General features: G+C 42.2%; 1 protein-coding gene across 2 annotated transcripts; it reads left to right on the top strand.

Annotated features, from left to right (window-relative positions):
- Nucleotides 1–2,443: 2,443 nt before the first annotated feature.
- Nucleotides 2,444–16,486, top strand: TICAM2 (toll like receptor adaptor molecule 2). 2 transcript variants are annotated; one of them, XM_044446069.1, is made up of 3 exons: nt 2,444–2,800; nt 6,666–6,817; nt 12,319–16,486. In XM_044446069.1, the coding sequence occupies exon 3, from the start codon at nt 12,371–12,373 to the stop codon at nt 13,052–13,054; it is 684 nt and encodes a 227-aa protein (XP_044302004.1). In that variant the 5' UTR covers nt 2,444–2,800; nt 6,666–6,817; nt 12,319–12,370; the 3' UTR covers nt 13,055–16,486. The 2 variants fall into 2 exon arrangements, with proteins under 2 accessions (XP_044302004.1, XP_044302005.1); XM_044446070.1 differs by lacking the exon at nt 6,666–6,817 and having other exon boundaries at nt 2,781–2,800.
- The last annotated feature ends 6,591 nt before the right edge of the window (nt 16,487–23,077 follow it).

Raw genomic sequence — 23,077 nt, 5'->3', positions numbered from 1 at the left:
CAATATATTCAAACGCTTATTTTGAACCCTAACAGCCAAATGGTTCCTTAATGGAATATAGTCATTTTAAATTTTAGGCTGAATATATGGTTTAATGACATTTCATTTTTTATTAGAGACCTCTGTTTAATTATAGTAGCTCCCATTATTGCAAACGAGGCAGTATTCAGTGGTTGATTTTTTAAAAAAACTGACTACAATCTTAAGATGACAAGGCAAAACCCTGAGGAAAGGGGAAGAGATTTAGGTATAAAAGGAAGAAGAACATTTATGTAGCAAAGTTTATGCAATGGAAACTCCATCTGTTGTCTTCTGTAAATCACATGACTAACATTCTAAAAATAGATTGCAAGTAATACATTTTCTTAGCTAAGAAAAGTCTTGGGTGATAGGGACTCTAGTCACCTTAAAATACTACCTAAAAATTATTCTTATGGTATGATAGTTTCAGGAAAAGAAATTCAACCAGTGAATGTCATAAATGGAAACATACAAATAGAGAAAAGTTGTTGATGAACAAGCTTGGGGTTTGGTAGTAGATGTACAAATAATTAACTTTCTAGAGTTAAGGCACTGTTATAAACTCTAACCTAACTTAACCTAAAATACCCTAATAGTGGCTTCTAGAAATGGTAATAAGGGCCATGTTCCCTGTTTGTAGAAATAAACAACCAATTAACTGATACTGAAGTTTAGAAACAGGGAATGGAAACTAGCATCTTGCCCTGTATGTGAACTTTTTTGCTTGCACTGTGTGAAGCTGAATGTTCAGTGGCCTATTGGCAGTGCTTTTTTGTCATAGAATGCACCAGAACGGAGTTCCGGCACCTTTTTTTGACAGATTTTTCAAGTTTTAAAAGTAACTTTTGAAAATTTGATGTTTAGTCCACGTGGATTTGAATCGCCCTGTCGAGCGTAGCAGGTCGGTGGCAAAATCATTAAAACGGTGCATGCGGGCTGCTTGTGTGTCAGGTCCGATGCATGCGTACTTCGTCCGAGCTGGTTGTGATTGGTCGTGTGGTCGCGTGCTGAGTGCTTGCTGCGGGCGGTGACCATTATGTTTCGTTACACAACTGATGTGTGTGGGTCTGTGTATAGTGATTGACTATGTGCAAAAGGTAAATAATTTCATGAGTTCTGGCACCGTTTTTCTTACCAAAAAAGCACTGCCTATTGGTCTGATCCAGCAGCTCCAGTCTTCACATTTTCATAACTTAGGATGTAATCCTTGACTTGTTTAGGCAGAAAAAGGCCTGCAACTCCCAGCATTCACCTGGAAGTTGTAGAATTTCTTTCCTATTTAAACATGCATAAGATTCTGCCCTTACTGAGTTTGTCAGTACTGTCCCTTTTGGGGCCAATGGCCACCTTTGGAATTTGGGGTTCCCTGGGTGCTCTCACAGAATTGCTGCCATAGCAGGATTTGTCAATTCACAACATGACTACTGTACTGTGGTGGGTGTGGCCAGTCATGAAACAGCCATTTCCCATTTTAATAAGGACAAGAGCAACTTACCTAAGAATATTAAGTACATTGTGGAAAGAACATCTGAGCACTGAAACAGAAAACTACTCTTTAAAATCCTTAGTTACTCCTGCAGTGCCCATTTCACAGAAGGCAAATTAATGAGGCTCATTGACCAAGAAAGTGCAAGGCAGCGGTCAGGTCTGAGCCCCATTTGCAAATCACATATTTGTCACCACAAAGCACAACAAAATAGCCATTTCATAGAAGACAAGCCAGTGATGAACAGAGAAATACATACCACACCAAAAACCCAGGCAAACTCCCCACCCCAGTCTCTCTGTTCCTCCTGTAGATGCTCCCTATCACTCCCAACTTACCTGTTCTGGGTGGCTGGGCATGCTTTAAAACAAAGTGTGGACCACAGCACATCTGCCACTTTACTTTTGTATGGATCTGGGGCTCAGAGTCATTTTGGAGAATGAAGTTAGTGCTCTAGCACTTCACTTTACAGCATACCAGGCTCTCAATTTAATTTCTTAAAAATTAAAACCATACTGGACAGGGAGTTTAGCAGGCTCAGGATAGAAAATGGACAATTTGCCTTACTATTGATGTTTCCGAAGAAATCCAGGTACTTTTTCAACACACATTGAAGATGGCTAGCGGAGGTATTTTGCTGTGGGACTCCAACGTTTTGAATCCCTTTGATACATTTTGGGGGGATTTTATATCGTTGTGCTTTTATTTCATAGGCGGCTACTTTAAGCATTGAGGGTGAGAGGGAGGCAGGGCAAAACAGTTCTAGACTGCAATCAGTTTCTGGAGGCAAGGATGGGGTTTGGGGTTGTTTGTAGGGCGGTGCGGGAGGACGATTGGCTTGGATCTTAAGACTAAAAAGGATTTACAGTGCAATCCCATGCACGCTTACTCAGATGCAAGTCCCACTAGGCTTTAATGGAATAGTGGGCGTGTTTGCAACAGCAAGGACTCAGGTCTGAATTAGGACTGTAGGATTTACAAGAGAAATGGCTCCTCTAGAGACAGCGACGGGTCGCTTGCAGAGCAGGGCTGCAGAAGTGGGCTTCTCTTAGCCAGCTCAGAGGGGCTCCTTTTGAGCAGCTTGTGGGCTTCTAGAGTCGGTGGAAGAAGAAAGAAGCTGTCGATGGAAATCCCAAACATCGTCATCCTCCGCCCCGCTTCTGCTTCTTGTTTCTTGTTCGCGCCAGGATATCCTCTCGTCAGCGCCTCCAGTTCCGCAAAGGGCCAGCGGGGAGCGGAGCGCTGCCGAGGAGCCCCGCCGGGGCTTTAGCGTCTCCTCCGCCGGTACATCAGGTGAGTCCTGCTGCTTAGCGCCCTGACCCACCCCCGAGGGCATCAGCACCCAAATTCTTCCAGGGTGTTACCCTCCTCTTGCCGGCGCGAAGTCCCACCGCGGGAGCGCCTTGCGCGGCCAGCCTCCTCTTCCCAGCCCGACGGCTCAGGGCGTTTCAGGCTGACCCATGCCAGCGGGGTAGCCCGGCGAGGCCTGTTAAGGCCTCCTCCCACCGCCCAAAGAGGCTTGTGTCACCTTAAGGAGAATGCTCCAGAACACCTGTTTGGTTGTGTTTAGGACCTTTCTTATCTTGGTTTGTGCTAATTCTGAGGGTCTCCCTCCCTTTAACCCCACAACAACCCTGTGAGGTAGTTTAAATAGGCGAGGGGGGCCCCATGAGCTTCCTAATTTAGTGGGGATCCAAACTACGCAACCTTCTACCAGTCCCAGCAATTCTGTTAGCCCTGTTAAAAGACAATCCAGTGCATATTTAAACAGGAAAAAAAGATCTACAGTTGGGTTTTAAATGGTGGACTGTGCCAAAGCTCTACATAGGTAGCTGAATATAGAACTGCTGGCTTTTTTTTATTATTCCCACTGTTGCCCTTGATATCTCTTGAGGGTGGTCATAAATCTAGAGAAACCATCTCCACCAAAGATGCAGGAGAGGGAGGTTTTCCCAGTGTAATAATTCTGGGATATGGAATCTCTGGAAGCCTGAACATGATGTATGTGCCTACAATTCATGTTAAGTTTTTTTAAATTTTCAAGATCAATTTATATGTAGAAATGTATGTAGAAAAGCCTATAGTGGCGCAAAGTGATGAAAGCCTCTGGGATTTATTATTCAGAGAAAAAAATGAAAGTATTTTTTCAGTATAGTTAGACTACTTGTCAGGCCAAAATGTCTGTGAAGCATCTGGAAGAAGTTCCAGCTTGTGAAGAAGGGTTTGGGTTTCTGCACTGGATTTGTGATACTTTGGTCACAGTGTAATACTTGTTTGGACTGATTTTTAGTGGTAGAGAATAAGAGGAATTTGATTTTCTTTAATAAAAAGGTCAGTGTTTTGTTCCAGAAGATTTTTGTGATGGTGTTTAATGTTGATGTAGTAAATTGGTGTTTGGACATTGCTATGATACAGAAAGAGAAATTAAAAATATGTTTTTAGCCTAATAGATCAGAGAATTGTGGCTCCCTTTCTAATTTATAGATCTCTTCCTACATGAACAAGCACTATACACAAATACAAAATATATTCCCCACACCTTTTGTACATGAGTTTTAGAAAAAGTCTCCAAGAAATCAGACACACCAGGTACAATAACATAGAAACACATTTTTCTTTTACAAGTCCCTCAAACATCAGGCCTGAGGCAGCTTTCTGTGTAATTCAGAAGCCTGCACTTTTGACTCCTTATGGCCTAAGCAAAAGCTATTGTTTTTCTTTTCCTTTTTTTCCCTTTTGCCAGATTAACATGACTGGAACAACTATGGAATTTAGCTATGGAACAGCTGTGAAATTTAGTAGAATGACCTAACTTAAGTTTTGATGTGCCCGTTCCCTTTCTCATTGAGAGGATAGAAATTAATACATATTTCGATGAAGCTGGGATATCCTCATACAACATGTGAGCCAGAACATCTAGTACTTCTTGTTAGTATTGCCAATCTTCAGGTGGGTAGGTGTTGGTCAATCAAATAAACTGTATAAAATCAGGAATTACTTGGTGCTTATATTTTTCCGTTTTATAGTCCCATCTCCTGGGCAGGATCTAAAGAAAAACTCTTAAATTTGTATCCCATCTTTCCGAAAAGCACGATCTCCTTGCTGCATCCATTTCTTTTCATGACAACCTTGTGAGAAACTTTAACTGGCTTAGGTCACCCAGTTTTATGGTTGGGTGAACATTTGAACTGGGGTTTCCCCTGCTGTAGTCTGACTTTCTAAACACTACACCATGGTGGCTGGTTATGAAACTAAAGTTATGAGTCTAATAAGGTTTTAGTCTTTTTTAAACTTTAGCAGAGATCCATTCTTTCATAAATCATGAATTCCCATGATTTAGCAGGTAATTGTCATTTATAGTCACCACAGACCTTGACACTTCTCTAAGTTCTCTGTTGTCTATTGAGTGTCTAGCAGGAAGAGGATATTTTTCACTTTTGTGAGAAGACTTTGAATAAAGAAGGAATCCCTTGCAGGGCAGGCCATGAGGGGGACATTCAGCAGAGTCAAAGATACTGCCATACTACGGAGCAATGAACTTCAGTTCCCTGCTTGCATGGGAAATAGACTTTGAAACTGAGGGAAGTTCTGGAAGCAGCTGTGATACAGTTTAAAGCTCAGTTATTGAAAGAAAAAGTCAGACATTTCAGTGGGAGTTTCTGATCTCAACCTAAAGGCCCATTACTATATCTAAAACAGTAGTTTCTGTAACTTTAGTCAGAATAATTTCTGTAACTAGTCATAAATTCCAGAAATGTAATAGGTGCAGCTTTTTTTTCCACATGGAGCTGCAATGCTTTTAGTGGCAGAATTGTAGATATGCTGAAATTTCATACTCTCTCCCAGCTTTCCTCAGTTTGATGCCCTTCTAATGTGTTAGACTACGTCTCCCATTCCCCTCAAATGTGGGGATTACCAGGTTGGGGATGGCTGCCTGATCATTAGAATCTCATAACTTACTTAGGTTTCTAAACCTTCATCAGATACTGCCAACATGCTTCTTTTCTTTAATTTTAGCTGAGGTTCTTGTGGTTCCAAATCCAGCACATGATACTAGAGCACAGTGGTTTTGTGGGTCAATCACAAAGACTTGCAATGTGTTCATAATCCAGCTATGAGTTTTGATTCATATTAAATCTAGGCTTCTGTGATGTTTGGGATGCATGGGATTACACCTATATATTCAATTTCTTTTCTCTTGAAAGATGTCTATAACCCTTTAAGGTCAAAAAAGGGCTGAACTCTAGCCCAGTCTTCCCCAAACTGGTTGCCTCCAGAGGTGTTTGGACCACAGTTCCCAGAATTCCCATACATCTGGGCCATTGACTGAGAATTGACTGGAGGATTCCACTGAGGAAGAGGAAGGCAGGGAGGAGGTTAGCAGCGATGTGATAGAATCCATTATGAAAAAATGGAATGAGTGCCAGGATTTCTTTGAGAAGCACCACCCCAACATAACTGTAACGAACAGAGTGTTGAATCTGATGAACGATAACATGGTCTCTCATTTCCGGAGGGTTTTGCAGCACAGGAAAAAAAAGTGACTATAGACAGATTTTTCACCAACATTGACCCTGCAGCTAAGAGACAAAGAAGAGAGGAATCCCCTGAAAGAGATCTCCCCAATGTCCTTATGGAGGGGGACTCTCCCTCAAAACAATAACCTCCCCCGCAGCTAGGTTAGTGTTCTCCACTGTACTGCACAGTACCCTTTGTTACTTTGTTGTTCTTTGTCACTTTGTTTCACATTTTTCTGATTAAAAAAAATAGTTACAGAATTGATTAACCTTATTTACACTGAATCTTATGGGGAAATTTGACTTGGCTCGCAACCAAAAATTGGCTCACAACCACATTCGGAGGGGCCAAAATGGATTGACCTTATTTACATTGAATCTTATGGGGAAATTTGACTTGGGTCACAACCAATTTGGGTCACAACCAGAGTCGTGGAACGGATTAAGTTCATGAGCCAAGGTACCACTGCGATGGGGAAAATGACATTTCAAGCCAAAATATCAAATTTAACTTGTTCACAAGCTAAATCTGACCATTGTAGGACTGTGTAGCAGCTCTGTAGCCTACTCTTATTCTAGACAAACAAGTCTTTGTGTTACCAGTCAGAAGACATTATACAGCTTTTCTGTCTTTTGGACAGGAAAAGAAGATGGAAGAAGCCATGGGAAACCACAGAAGGACTGCAAATGAAAAATGATGTCTGATCTCCTGTACTTCAAGATTCCACGTATGAGCCAGGGTGATTACACAGTAAAAGCCTAATGTGAAAGCACCCCTTGACTGTGATCAAAGGCAAGCAAACATCACTTTCAGTCTCTAGTTGTCTGATTGTATTTCAAGTGCGGTATTGGCTGTTAATTCTTGAGAAATGTCTGGGTCCATGTCTGCCTATAATTTGCATTTTCTGGCTGGGTAACCTAGCCTTTTAATGCCCACTCTGTGTTGAGTGAAATGTGATTAATTACTGATGGGGAATTCTAATCTGCTTATATTTAGAAAGTTACTTTTCCTGTATTTCTGGTAGAGAAAGTCAGTTCTGTGACCTAGTTTGGGCCAGGTTCTGGTTGCAGTTAGAAATGGTATAACAAGTGCATGTCTAATTAGGTATATAAGACAGCATGTATAGTATCCCCATGCCAGGAGGGGGTGCTGTTCCCACAAAAATAAAACAGCCACATCCTGCACCTGCACTTTTATGTGAAGAAGTTTAGATCATACAAAAAAGCTAATGCCCCCACTGGAGAGCTTTATTGTATGCAGGGTGTTTTTTATTACTGATTCTAGGTGCCTTAAGGAAGGTTGTGTCAAAGTGATGACTCCAGCATCACAACAGGCTGATATAAGAACCAGAGAAGCCTTTAGAGCAGGGATGTTGAACCTTTTTAAGCCTCAGGGCCCAAATCAATTTTGAAGAAACTCTTGGAGTTTGGGGGCAAAGTTAAAAGTGGCAGGACCAAAACTACTAGCATATTTTAGTTTAAGACTCTTAATGCCAGTTGCTAAGTCTTAGGAGAAGCATTTCAAATTTTTTAGAATAAAGAAATACTTCATAGGATAAAGGGTGTGGAGCTGTGGAAAGTAGGCACAATCAGAAAAGCTAACAATTTGTGGGGGAGTTTTCTCACCAGTATTCCAGAGTACATAGAAATGGAAAAATCTAAACACAGACTTAACTAGGGGCCTTTTCAGGTGAGTGACGTGGTTTCCATAGTACTGATTTCTCCATCTTTTTGAGAAATTATTTGTCGAAATAATATATCTTAATACTTTGAATAGTTTCCTATTTTGTCTCATATACCCTTGTGGCATCCTGTCAATGGGAGCTGACCCACCCAGTGTTAATGGAATTAGGCAGATTTTACTTTCACGACCAAAGTGTCTTCCCACTTTTCCGTATGAGTAAATGATAACAATGTGAAAGATTGCACATAGCTTGTCTCAGTTATCCATTCAAGGGGAAACTGCAGCCAAGAAATTCAAAGAAGACTGAGACTTTGAAGGACAACAATGAAGGAACTAAAAAGATGAAGTGTAAAGATGTTTTATGGAGATCAAGGTCAAGATCATCCAAACAGTTGTATTCCAAATCATCATATGTGGGTGTGAAAGCTCGACAGTGAAGAAAGCTGACAAGAAGAAAATCAATGCATTTGAAACATGGTGCTTGAGGAGGGCTTTGCAAATACACTAGAATGACAGAGAGACAAACAAGTGGGTTCTAGATCAAATCAAGCGAGAGCTTTCCCTAGAAACAAAAATGACAATACTGAGGCTGGAAATGACTTGACAAGATGTAACACATATAAATGCTAGCAATGAGCTCAGCCAGTGTGATGTAGTGGTTAAGAGAACGGAACTGGGACAGACAATCTGGGTTCTAGTCCCTATTCAGTCATGGAGTCAACTGGGTGACTTTGGGCCAGTCACACACTCTCAGCCCAACCTACCCTGCAGGGTGGTTGTTGTGGGAATAAACCTGAGAGCAGCAGGAGGAGAATGATGCAAGCTGCTACAAGTTCTTTATAAAAAGAAAAGGCAGGATATGAATCTAAGAAATAAATATGAGAGAAAGTAAATGGTACAGTTTGGCAGATTGAAATGAAGGTAAAACTGGTCCTCCTATCCCCGAAAGTTATGGAGCAAGCCAGTGAAGTCATTTGATAGTTGAGTTGGCCCCAGATTCTATTTATATAGTGCCCCATATCAAAGACACTTTCCAAAGTACTGTCATAAAGGTGGAATAGCCATCCCCTACATACTGCAAAACATTGATATGTTTTTCCAAAGATTTTGAATTGGAAAATGATCCTATGCAAGTTAGCTTAATTTTCATAGGGTAAATTATTTTGGACATTTTCATTTTACACTGGAAAATTTTCTGCCTTACAGAATGATCTCATTTTGCTTGTTTGGTTTAATTATTTAGTAAACAACAAAGCTAAAACTAATACCCATTTTTTGTCCTAATATACAACAAGCATTGGAACAGAAGTATTTGATGAAAAAGCACGCTAAAGGTACAATCCTATGGCCTCCTGATGTAGCCTGGCAGACCATAGGATTTTTGGAAGACTGACCCCATGACCCACCCTGCTCCTTTATAGCTAACATGGGAAGAAATGTTGTAACTGAGGGAGAAAAGGGGGCCTGCTGGGGGATAGTGTGTGGAGAAGTCTGGGCCCATGGAGTTGGGCCATTTCAAATTGGTGCCCCTGCCCTCCCTCCCTCCCTCCCTCTCCCTTGTGCTAAATCTCGACAGCTAAAATCAGATGTCTAGGTAAAGTGCAGGGTGCAAATTGCCGCAGCAGTGGAGATCAGTGCTGATGCACCTCACGTTTTGCACTGGATGCCCAGAAGCCTCTGTGTGCTGAGATGGAGGCACATCTGCTGCAGGGAAGATTGAACTATGCCCCCTCACATAATGTAGGTGTTATATCAGGATTCTTCAAAATGTAAATATAATAACATAAAGAGGGGGGTGTTTCATAGGAATGGATTTATTGATGTGTTGGCTTTTGGAATGTAGTGGATGGGCTGTGTAGGTTGTGATGGAGGAAGGTAAATGAACAAGCTGTTTGATTGAGGATACTGTGTAACGGTTGGTACTTGATTTGTTGGAATGTGTTAGTTGATGTTGGTTGTGGATAAGGATTGGTAACTTGGTTTGAAGGTTGGTTTGTATGACTGGAAGGTGGGTTTGTTTTGTCCTTGATCTGTTTCAGTCTTCTTTTGTGTTCTTTTGTTTTGTTGTTTTGTGATTGGTAGTGTTATTGTACTCACCTTTAACATCACATTCTGCTGTGAGTCTGAATGATGGTGCTCCAGTCCCAGTGATTTTGTGTAGAGGGAGATATGGCATTGTGGGTTGGACAGGCCTGTGTAGAAGATAAGGAGACAGACAGCTTGTTCCTGCCCTCTCCTCTGGCCTTTCCCCCAGCCAGAGGATGCCTGGTGACCATGCCAGCCTGCCTTCGGAACTGATGGTGCTGTTGCTTAATGCCAGGTCAACCCACAATAAAACCTTACTGATACATGATCTAATAGTGGATCGGGGCCTGGCCTGGCCTGTATAAGCAAGACTTTGGTGGACAAAATGATTATTGGGTTTGGGGCAGAAACTGCCTTGGTCCCCTGTGGGATGACCTCTGCTGGGAGAGAGATGGGGGAATGCAACCCTATTGTTCTCCTGGATCTCAGTGGCTTTTGATACCATCCACCTTGGTATCCTTCTGGAGAGGCTGGCCAGATGTGAGTTGGGGGCAGTGCTCTGCAGCGGTTCTGCTCCTATCTGGCCGACCATCTCCAGAGTGTGGTGCTGGGGGACCTTTGCTCTGCACTATGGCCTTTGTGCCATGGAGTTTCACAGGGCTCCATTTTGTTCCCCATGCTCTTAATATTTATATGAAGCTGCTGGGTGAGGTCAGGAGGTTTGGGCTGAAGTGCTGATAACACACAGCTCTACCTCTCCTTTTCATCTAATCCAGGTGAAGCAGCGACTGCTCTGAACCAGTGTCTGAGCTTGCTAAGGGACTGGATGTGGGCCAATTATCTGAAGCTCAGTCCAGATAAATTGGAGGTGCTGTTGGTCGGAAGTCTGTCTGTTCAACTGGGGAGTTTTCAACCTGTCCTGGATGGACTTGTGCTCTCCCTAAAGGACAAGGTTCACAGCCTTGGAGTGCTCCTGGATCCCAGGTTGTCACTTGTTGCTCAGGTGGACTCAGTATCTAGGAGTGTGTTCTATCAAGCTTCAGCTGATTTATCAGCTGTGTCCCTGCTTGAATGCGCAGAGCCTTGCCACAGTTATTCTTGTGCTGGTAATCTCCTGCTTGGATTAGAACAATGCACGCTGCGTGAGGTTGCCTTTGAAGACGGACTGGACCTTGCGATTTGTTCAAAATTGGGCAGCACACCTGCTAACAAGGACCGACACGCGTGAGCACATCACACTGGTCCTGCCCAGGCCCAATTTGAAGTGCTTGTAATAACATATAAGGTCTTAAATGGACTGGGGCCAGGCTATCTGAGGGAGCACCTTTTTCCATACTTACAGTCCTGATTTTGTTTGCGAATTATGTTGCATTATTAGATTGCTTTATATCCCTCTCTCAGCTTATCAGTTCATTATCAATTAGCTATTTATCTTATATATTTAATTTATTTTATTAGTTTTTATTACTATTTTTAATTGATATTATTGTTTTTAATTGTATTGTTGGTTTTATGGTGTTTGCTTGTATGCAAGCTGCCCAGAGAGCCTCTGGCTAATTCGGAGGCATATAAATCAAATAAATAATATTTTAAAAAGCAGAAAATAGTATCACACTAATAAATGTTACCAATCAAAAGAACTGTGCAGGATATGCTGACAACTGCTTATCCACAGCTTTGAAACTAGAAAGCTTGCCTGAGACTGTATTTGCAATCAATATCTATTCATTGTTATTAACAAACTTATCACATTAAAAATCTAACACAGAAAACCAGATGGAAACATTTTCACCCTGTGTTGTAGATGCAAAAACTGTTGTTGCAGTGTTAGTTTCAAAAACATGCCCTGCAGGGTGTCTGTGTATATGCATGTTGCCCATTACCTTCATATTCAAAGGCTGGCTTGAAGGCTTTTGTAGTCAAATTATCTCTATTTTCAGAAAAATGCTTTATATGTGGATAAAGCTATCTACATCAAGCCAGGCCATTGGTCCATCGAGCCCAATGCTGTTTACCCGTGACTTTCCAAGGTCTCAAGCAGGGGTCATTTCCAGCAACTGCTACCTGCCATGAGTAGAAGCTGGGACCTTCTGAAATATGAGGCATATGCTTGGACCCTTTTTATAGGAGAGACTTCATTATCAATTCACCTGTTTCAAATAACTTGGAATTTGCTGAGGAGTTCATAGCAACTATGCCACATGGAGTGTGATAAGAGTTATTGCATAAGATAAAGCCTTTGTTTGCTGAATGCATGTGAATTCACAGTATGCAGTCTGGGGAATGTAGTCTCTTCAGAACACTGAGGTCGAGTCTTTCTTGTGTGCTTGTGTGAGAGAGACTGAGATCAACTCTTAAATCTATCCCCTTTTTGTTCCTTGCTGCAGCATCACATGCTTAGCTACAATTTACTTTTCACTCTTGCCTTTACAACTCTTTTATAGCTTCTGCTCTCTCCTTCCCTGCTTCTGTTGTCCTAGATATCTTGATTCACATGATCTCAAGATAACTCTGGATGCATTTTGTGATTATTAAAAATTTTACATTTTCCCCAGTTTATTTTTCATTTTCTTTTTGTTTTATAGACTGGAAGAATGGGGATGCTTCATTTCTTTTAGAAGTGGGCATTTTACCATAATGGGAACGGGTATCTCCAAAATAATGTCAACTTTGACTCAGCGGAATAGTATGAAGTACAACTCTACATGTAAAGGGCAGAAAAACTTCAAGAGGAAGCCCGCATTGTGTGAACTGTCACTGGACACAGAAACTACTTGCCCTATCCAAGAAAACATAAACATCCAAGAAACTCAAAACAGTGATGAGGAGGCTGAGGATATATTTTACAGGTTTGTGATTCTTCATGCTGATGATGATGTTGCAGAAGCTGTTAGAGTCCAGGACTTGCTGGAAAATCGATTTTGTATTAAACCAGGGATTATCTTTGCAGAAATGCCTAGTGGTAGACATCTGCTTGAAAATTTAAATGATGCTATGAATGGTTCTGCATGGATAATTATCTTGCTGACCGAAAACTTCCTGAGTGAACTTTGGTGCCAATTTCAGTCATATACCTCTCTGTTTGGTGCATTGACTATTCCACACAAATGTAGCATGGTCATACCAATGAGGCCACGGAATAACCCACTTCCATGGGAGAGGACTCCTTTAATTCTCCAGGCAATTAATGCACTCCAGGAAGATAGCCCTGGATTTGCTGAGCAAGTCAAGAAAACTTTCCAGGAGTCTAGATACAAGCAACAGCAAGCAGTATGGAGGTACAGCAAGAAGGGAAAGGCACAGAAACAGTCCGAATGGTGATTGTATAGAGTTTCAGTCAAGTCAAAGGTACTTTATTGGAGCAAGTGGTCTATGATATCCATGTCTATCCTGGTTGCATCAAACAACTGATGGGGAGAGAATTTATTCTTCAGATGGTGCTTCTTACGTTTACATTCCAGTAGTCAGCTTTCTATTTTGTCCTTCCATCTTGATAGCTGGAAGCACTGACTCCATTAAAGCCCCAGAACCAAAGTTCATAACTTGGCACAGCAGATGGGCCTGGCATCTCCAGTTAAATGATACTGGCTAGAAGGGCTGGAAAGACTTCTTTCTGATCCCTTGAGAAATCCCTGCCAATCAGCAGAGAGAGTACCTGACCAGATGGACCAATTGTCTGGCTTGGCATAAAGCAGCTTCTGCTAGAGCAAGACATTTTTTCCCCTCAGAGATAAAGGACATTTGAAGAGAGATCAGTGTTCAGGCTATGTAAACTCCTACTTCCATCTCTCATAAACAGGTTTTGTAGAGTTTTGTATTGCTTCAGGAACCTGAAAACCCTGCTCAACCTGATGCACATGTCCCTGTATGCCAGTCTTCCCTCATCTGAATGTGTTGAATTATAACTCTTATCACACCCAGTTGGTGGGGATGGTGGAACTGGTAGCCCAACACATCTCTTAAAATATTTTCTGCCCCCATCCTTCTGACGAGGTCTGCCATGGCCTTAATCTCTGTTCATCTATATTGCATTGCCCAGATCCCTTGAAAGTTCACAATAGCAAATTTGTGTCTGGTCTTCCAACATTTGAGAAGTTTACTGTGCTACTAGATTAGAACTGAGTCTAAGCTGCTAAACACTTTTGTTGGAAGTGCTCTGTTCTCCCTTTCATTAATAATTATTACATAATTATTCAGTGCAATAATGAACCTCTGTTTGGCTCCGACTGGCTCTATCACTTCTGGGATGCTCTGTTGGAACAGCTGAGCTACAAACCATTTTTTGAAGGAACACAGTGGTGTTGTAAAGTTCTATGAAGTTTTGAAATATAGGCAGTTTCATGTGTTCTGTGAAGCTGAAATGGTAGCAAGTGAAGAGTCATTCAGTTAAAAGCTTGTCGGCAGCTTCCTTTCATTTCTTACATAATGGTGTGTTGAGCAAAGTCATCAAGATCTCTGATAACGACTATGGCTACTTCATGGAAAAACTCTGTTTATTCACTAAGATTATCCTCTGGGGCATTTGAAAAGAGCCTCCAAGTTACAGCTGCAACTCAAATCAAATAACCATTTGTCTGTGAGTAATGGTAACAAGAGTTGCCTGGTCCTTTCCCTCTGGTCTTTCTTCAGCACCCAAGGTACTGATATCTGACAATAAATCAAGGTTATACTGCAACTGCTCTTTGCTTTCTTCAATCGCTGCAGATTGCTTCTCCCCACACACCCCTGGTGGGAACAGGGAAAAGATCTTCCCTTTCTTCTTTTTATACAGCCAGGATATTAAAAAAGGACTTATCGGCAGGGGCTCTTCTGTCAAAGGCCTTGCTGCAACATGATCTTACCCACAGGAATATTAAATGGGTGGCACATTGACCCATTACAGTGAAGGGCGTTACTACCCATGACTGTATCAACCCTGGTCTGATATCTTGAACTGCCTGCTGGAGTGGTGTGGTCAATTCATTTCTCTCTATTCTTCTACCTCAGGCAGGCATCATTGTACTAGCTCCTGAGCAGATATCTAGCAATCTTGTTACTTCAACATATGTAAAAACTAAAGCTAGAGGTTCTAGTCACTACAGCTTGAGTTGATTAATCAGCAAGGTCAACTTTACCTGGTGACGCTATACGTAAGAACATAGCTGTTTGAGATTATTTTGTTTCTGGTATGTTACTGTAAGGAGTGAGGAAAATGATGACCTTTCCTTTTAACATTATGTGCTAGATGTTATATATTAAACTGTAAATATACTCTCCCATACTTTAAAAAGGTAGAAGCTTGGTTAATATGCATGCTTAATCTTGGGACTTTTAATACTTGAATACCCCTTGAAACTGAAGCTTTACCGTTTTTATTTATTATGTAGTTTTATTGTGTTTATTATGCTGTTTTACTGTTTTATTTGGAATGGATTGCATTTTACTGATATTTGCAAATTGCCTTAGGTAAAATCTGCTAAAAGAAATGAGTGTAATATTGTAATACATAACATGCAGTTTAAATAAATGTGTGTAATAAACTAATAGCAGTCATCAAAAGTTAATTGTCTAAATAAATTGTATTCATTTGACAGTCCTAGAGAAGATGCCCTTCTTGTGAAGCTCATAAATGTCAGAGCTTGCTTCCCAATCCTTCTATGTGGTTGCTATGTGCCATCAAGTTGTCTCCGACTTACGGTGACCCTGTAAATGAAAGGCCTCCAGAAAGTCCTGTCCATGACCAGTCCTTCTATATTGCACTTGAAACTGAGGCACGCCTAGAATAACTTTGGCTATCCTGTTTCCCTGTAGTAGCACCTGACAAGGTGGGGCAGGCAGTGGTAAGTGGCTGTAACTTCTGAGCAGCTATCAACAGGGATGTATGTCTTTCTTAGTAGATTAGGCAGTGCAAGTGGGAGAAGCAGGTATACAGCTGTTAAATGGTTAGCAGCACAGGGCAGTAACGCCACTGACCTGGGCTCAGTCACCATTTCCATGACAGTTCTTTATAGTACTGCCACCATGTATGGAGAAACTGCCCTTTCACTGGGTGATACCACCTACAAGGTTCCTTATTTTTAGCAAATGCCTAACTTTTACGACCGAAGGAACTCTCTGCCATTATAATTCAGAGTTCCACAAGCCAACCCCTTTCTACTGCCACCGATTCTCTTAGATTACTTTCAAGCCTCCTAGTAACCTAGCTTATTAAATGATTTTTTTGTATATAAGGGGATACTATCTATATCAGGTCTTTCAAAAGACTGCTTGCGGATAATTCTTAAGAACGCACAAATTAGTATTATTTATACAAGGGTCTTAGGACGTAAGCCTGTGGCCACTGGATATTGTTTAGGGAGCCATAGGGAAATTCAGAACCCCAAGTCCAACCTCTGAAAACACTTCATGTTTGAAGCTGGGGTGCCAAACTTGGTTCACGCTCCCTCTGCCCTCTGGCCAGTGCAGGTCTTTGTGTGCTGCCTACTGTCCAAAGCTGCAAGTGCAACTTCAGAGCCGGTGCTGGAGGGGGCAGAAAAGGAAGGAATGATGGGATACGTAGAATCCTGGCAGTCCCTCAGCCACTGCTGTTTGCAAATGCGTGAAACACTTTGATGGCTATGATCAGTTGTCTAAATGTTTTGCAGGGTGAGAGAAACACAGAGGCAAGAACTGGTTCCTCCATTGGATGCCTGAGATACTCTCGAGTTCAGAAGGTTAGGGGCAGTGACATTAGATGCACCCTTAATGACCTCAGGCTGAGTGCTCTAAACTTTTACCCCAGCCAAATACACTCGCCCAGCTCCAGCTCCTGGGTATAGTCTTGCTCTACCTCCAAGGCTCTTGTATTCCTGGGTGCTGTCTGGGTCTGAATGGCAGCTTGTGTAACCTGGAAATATCTTAGGGCAGTTCTTGGCAATCATGTTGTAAGCCGCCCCGAGGTTTCGGCAAGGGGCGGCATAGAAATGTTATAATAATAATAATAATAATATAATAATAACACAGCCACCTGCTCCTGAACTTAGAATCAGAACAGTAGAGCTGAATGGGGCCTGTTAGATCATTGAGTCAAACCCCAGTCAATGCAGGACTCCTATGTTAAAGCATCTCTGACAGATGGCTGTCCAAATACCTCTTGAATGCTTCTAGTGTGGAAGAGCCCATGCCCTTAGGTAATTGGTCCCATTGCTGTATTGTTCGAACAGGAAGTTTTTCCTGATGTCCAGCTGGAATCTGGCTTCCTGTAACTTAAGCCAATTATTCCATGTCTTGCACTTTGAGAAGAGATCCTGACACTCCTCCATTTGTAGGAGTTGACTGATCATTCTGGGGGATGCATTACTATTTTTCAGGAAATGCTCACACTATTTCATCACTGAAAGCCTGCAAACCTGCCCTGTACCATCATTCCTCTAATTTTCTTTCATGGCAAGTTGAAACAGTTCTAGTCAACAGTCAACGCAAGCCACACACCCACCCCCCAGCATCTGCCAGTTAAGTATCTTTGAAAAGGGGGCCTACACGTATTAAGCCCTATGCATGCAGGCTCTCCACCCAACTGTGCATCTATTTGGTCAGGAATATGATGGTTGATTATTTTTTGTGTTGCTGTTTCAATGTCAACTGTATGGGATTATTCTTCTCCTGCTGTTGCACATCAAAGATGGGAATTTGCTCAGCCCAGTGGGAACCAGAGAAAAAGCAACACAGCAGAAAGGGTTACACCTCTATTATGCAGAGAGTATATTGTGCTGAAGACTGTTGCTGAAAAAAGGGGGTGCTGTTAACAGTAACAGGCGCTGGCTGGCAGATGATCAGCAGAACAAGTTGTTCTTGCTCTGAGAAGCAGCAATGAATGCCCAGCATACCACTGGGGTTGCCTGCTTGGATAAAGTCTGGTTTGCCCTGTTAGGAAAGAAAGCCTTTTATGTGCATATTGTGGCCAGCACAGTGAAAAAAGCTTCCTATGCAGATTGTTTTCAAAATAAGACACACTTAACCTTTAAAAATATTAGGGGGAAAAACAACATGTTGCATTGGTAAAGAAAGAGGACTATAAATAGGATGACTGCTCTGCAGTTCATGGCAAGACTTTCAAAGCAGTGGGCAAGAACAGCCGACAGCCTGCAGAAACTGATATGTGGGTCTGCATTCTGCAAAACATGTATACTATGTCTCTAGGTTGTATCCAGAATTCATTCTACACAGAATAAACCCACTGAGAAGCATGGAATTTACAGTGGATTGCTATGAGAGTGCTTCAGAGTAAAATTAAGTGTAGATGAGAGATATCTAAACAGGTGAATCTATGATTTAATGATATCTATTTCATACTACCAGTGCTTTTCCTGGCAAGAAGTTCAATAAGGTGTATAACAATATAGTTTATACCAAACTGTAGTTTAGACTCCATTTGTGCACACATTTACTTTAGATTTACAGACCTTCTACATGCCTTAACTACTCCTTCAGAATTCTCACTGAGTAAGAAAAAAATGAGATGGAATGCATCCTGAATAATTTGCTGAACACTCATCTCTTTCCAGGAGGGTCCATCTGTTCACCATGGAAAAGAGATCTGCTGCAAAAAACAGAACTGAGATGATTACATGATCCCTCCTGGTTGTGGAAGTATGCATAAAGCATGTAGTTCTATATATCCTTGGACACATGTGTTGTATTGGTCTTGTTTCTTCAGGTGGCAGTGTGGGTCTCAGGCGATCTGGATCTAGTTCCTGCTTGACCATGGAGCCAACTGGTGACTTTGTGCCAGTCACAGCCTCTCACCCCAACCTACCTCACAGGGTTATTGTTGTGGGGATAAGACTGAGAGCTGCAGGAGCAGAATGGTGTAAGCCGCTTTGAGTTCTTTGTAAGAAAAAAGGCAGGTTATAAATCTAATAGATAAAAGTTACAGTGCAGACTACAAATTCTTGTCTATGGATTTTTTGTAAAAAGAATTATAAAAACACAACAAGGAAGCCTTCTTTGTGACTAAGTTTTGAAAAATAGTTTGTGAATAGCCTTTTATCAACCACACTTTAGGGGGGAAAAGCAAATATTCTCAACCACCTTGTACAGCATCAAAACTGCATGGTAAGTGGGTTAATGAAACTATTTCTAATCTCCAGCATTCCCTAGTGGGGATATTAATATATCTGTCCTCTTTGTCTCTTCATAGAAATTGTATAACAATTTTTTCCTTACAGTTAGATTAAAATATTTAAAAGATAAGTCTTCTTCTGCCAGCAACTTTGCAGTTGTGTTTTGAGAGAGATAAGTTCTCAGTATCTATTATAAACTACACCAGTATTTTGAACAAACAATTGTGGAATGTGCCTCTGCCTGATTTCTACAGAGCAGAGCCACTTAATATTAAAGAGCCAAATGCTGTCACACATTCCAAGTGAACGGAAAACTTGTTTGGCCTTTCCCAAGGCTATATAGGAAGAGGACTCCCTTCCTTGAGTCATCTTTATTTGCAAACTGCTCTTGCTTGCATTTCTGGTTTCATGCTACAAATGCCTGTGTTAATTTGCTTGGAGACAAGAGCACATGACGCACAATGAATGTGTTATGCACAGCAATCATCTCCATCGTCCAGCAGATGTTACGCCATGCATAAGGATGAGTAGGCAATGGGGTTCAGTCTGCAAAAACACCAGACTTGATGGCCAGGCATTGGCTTTCTTCATGAAGAAACTATTCCATGGTAGGCCAGCTGCCGGCCACTGTTCATGCTCATTTACATATAAGTCTGTGACAAAGAGAAACCAAGCAGGTTTTGTTCTGACAGTCCTGGTGGTGCAGCTTGCCTGTGATGCCTCTGCTTCCACAATGCAGCAGCTATTTATTTTTATATATTATCAAGTTTAAAGTCTGCTTTGCAATAAAAAACATAAACATAAAATACACAAACTATGAGTAAAAAATCCATGCATGGAAGAAAGGGAGGGAAGGAGGGAAAAAAGCAGTGGACAGAAATAATAGGGGCCTGTACAATTCATACACTGGGAGGGAAGCCAAATCTTGGTGTCTGTCTTTCTGACAAGAACATAAACTCTCCTGAATGAGAGCTGCCAGTTCTATTTGAATGGACAGGAGCTTGCAGCAATCAAAAAGTTCACTCTGTGTGTGTGTGTGTGTGTGTGTGTGTGCGCGCGCGCGCGTGTGCAGAGAGAGAGAGACTTGTGCGAGCTCTTAGCTATACATGACCTGAAACTATTCTTTCATTCAGTTATGCATATTCTCCATGCCCCCTCTTTATCTAAATTGAGCAATTAGCCAAGCTGAATATATTTTAATACTATTAATAAATTAACAGAACAAGCTCCTTAATCTAGTTAATTCCTCTTCCTGGCATTCTTTTCAATTAGTTTTTATCTTTCAAATACCCAAGTTCACAAAACGTACTCCGAATTCTAGCTTGTGTTGCTAGCTACATCCTGAGTCTGGAGATAGCCAAGACTGGGTGCAGTGCCACCTAATCCTCTCCAACTTCTGTTCAGCAGCAGTGGAGCTCAGGAGGACGAAGGGGCAGGGACAGGGCGGGAGACCCATGACCACATCCTACTTTTGTGCTTAAGGGCCAGTGTGAGAAGCTCACAACTGGAACTGTTGCCCAGACCTTTCTGATGAGGAAAAGACACTTCCAAAGGGAGTGCTCTGGAGTGGATAAGTGGGAGCCAAGAAGTGGTTGCTTTACTCTTATCCTACATACTGTTTCCCACTCTTGTTGACCTCCCCTCCTGCAGCAGCATTTCCCCAGGGCGTTTCAGATGTGTGTTTGTGCTTATGGATGAGTGGAAAAGCACTTAAACTTTGCACTGTTTACCTACTTTTCACTACCTACTTCACTACAGTTTCAGGATTTCAATATGTGTTTGCCCTGCAAATCTGGGGGAAGAACAACTAGCAGGCAACTTGAAACAGGGAAACACCTCTTATGTCTAAAGTGTGGCTTGGGCCTCAAGCATTTTGGAATATTAGTCTCTGCATGAGGAAAGAAGCCAAAGAAAAGGAAAGCTAAACTGCCCACATAAGGTAGGCGATAGAAGAGCTTTGCTGAAGGGAATTGTCCACATTCCACAAGGGACACATAAGCAGATTGCTCTTTGGAAAGATTTTTTCTTTAGCAGTTGTGAATTGTTTTGTCCTGCATCGAAGAGTCCCAACTATTCTTAACGTGATGCATGTAAACATACACTTTATTGCCTTTTAACCAAAAATCTTCCCAAAGTGGCTTGGAAAAATATTTCTTAAGATAGTCCTTGCCTGCAGGTTTACAATCTAGAACACAAGACACAAAGGGGGATTGGAAAAGAGAGAGAAAATTGCAAATTCAAGCCCAGAATTCTTAGTTGTGATGTTCTACAGGTTGTGTTTACAGCAAAAGGACTGCTGCTTCCTCTCTCTTGGATTGCCTCAACAATGGAGGGTTGCTCAGCAATGACAGTAGGAGGGAGGGGGCTCTGGAAGGAGTGGAATCCAGTGGAGAGGCTCTTGACACACACCAATGGCATTTTTTGCAAGGCATCTTGGTCTCTTTAGTGCTTCCTGGTGCCTTCTAAATTCTGATGTTAGCCTAAGTAACAATTATGGGCCTGTTTGCATGATTCTGACTCTCTAAGTCAATTCATGTGTGCAGTGTTATGTAGTATGAAATAGCAGTGCAAACTAGTATTGCTAGGAGACTGCAGCACATTTAAGCACTGTTGTTTGCAGGAGAGAGCTGCCTTGAGAGACATTAGCTGAAAGGCAGAGTAAAATTTTGGGAAGAAAAATTGTATCTGTCCATCTAATGCCTAGTTACAGTTAAACCCATGTTTCTATAGACTTGCCCAGACTAAAATTTTGCTGTTATATAATTAATTTATCTGCAGTAATAAGGGCTAAGACCCCCTTTCTAAGCTGAAATGGGGATTTTCAGGATTCTAGAAGCTTATGGCTTATCAATAATTAACCTCAGCTCTGTACAGACTGGCATCCTGCTCCAATAAAGGCTATCAAATACCATCGACATGACACGTGAAGCCACAGTGGCTTAGTCTGTTGTCCAAACCCATAATCAAGGCCTGTAGGGTTTTGCAGCTATCCCTCAGTTTGCAGAGTCATTTGCACACAGATGGCGCAAACACAGTGAAAGCCCCTAAGCCTACAAAATGGCTTTGTAAAACCAGCAGAAAGGCTTGGTGCTCTCTCCAAGTGATTTTGACAGCAGCTGTCCAAAGTTCCCAAGCTGTACTTGTACAGCTGTCACTGGCTCCCTGGCCTCTGCTGCATGCTGCTGCCACAGAACCTGAAACAGCAGGCAGAGCTGCTGGGCAACAGCTGGAGCTCTCTCCTGTGCCATGCCTGCCATTTTGGTGAGCAGGAAAGAGCAGCGGAGGCTTTCTTCCTCACTCACACTGCCTGCCATTTCAGGTAGAAGCTACATTCTCCTGGTCCCCCTTTCAAGGAAACCCTGGAAACTGTGGCTCAACTCCACACTCCACACCCCACAGGCCGGTGTAGGGAAAGATAGCATATTTCCTGGCCTCCCTGGAGGAAGCTCAGAACTTCCCAACCATTGCAATGCCCATTTCCTGTGCAAAATGCCCTGCAGGGCAATTAGTGTGGCAAGCACAGGGCCATGGACAAGCCATGTTCTCCTGGTCCTTCTGCAGAGGAAGGCAGTGGCAAGATGGGGAGGCCAGACATTGGGGAATGCATGTCGGCAGGGAGGAACTCCAGCAGCACTGGCCATGGGAGCAGCTGTGCATGGTGCTCCTGGCTGCTCGTTGCTCCGTGCTGGAGTGGCGCACGGACAGCATGCAGGGCTTCACCACCAGAGTGAGAATCCCAGATAATCTGCATCTGCCAGGCAGGAGCAGTGCACACTGGAATTGATTCCCAGCCACGGGACTAATGTGACATGCACAGCCATTTGGAAGGAAGATGGAGGGGATTGGAAACTAGTACAGTAGTTACTACACAAATGTGTGAAGACAGGACAGAAGGTGAGATACCATGCCATGCAGTAACCATTTGCACTGTTGTAAATGAGAATTTTTCATTTACAGCATAAAACAGCATGATACCAGCAGAAGTTTGCAGGCTTGCACTACTCAAAAAGAAACAACTAAAAATGTGCCATATTTTCAGAAAACAGGATTGCCTTGTGAAGGGCAGAATGAACTGTGTTCCACTATCTTTAATGTTTGCTTTTAACCAACCCGATATTCAAACTAGTAACCCCCCCACCTGTCCTTGAGTCTGGAAATGCAGCAGCAAAGTTCCAGAAGCATTCTCTGTTCAGGAAACAAGGTACAGGGTTGGTGGATCAATATATTTGAGTAGGTACAACCAATCTAAAAATTGGGTACTCCC

The sequence above is a fragment of the Varanus komodoensis genome, unplaced genomic scaffold, assembly GCF_004798865.1.
Source record: "Varanus komodoensis strain SLA01 unplaced genomic scaffold, ASM479886v1 scaffold5, whole genome shotgun sequence".
NCBI lineage: Eukaryota > Metazoa > Chordata > Lepidosauria > Squamata > Varanidae > Varanus > Varanus komodoensis.
The sequence above is the reverse complement of the archived record's forward strand: the minus strand, read 5'-3'. Positions and strand labels throughout refer to the sequence as shown.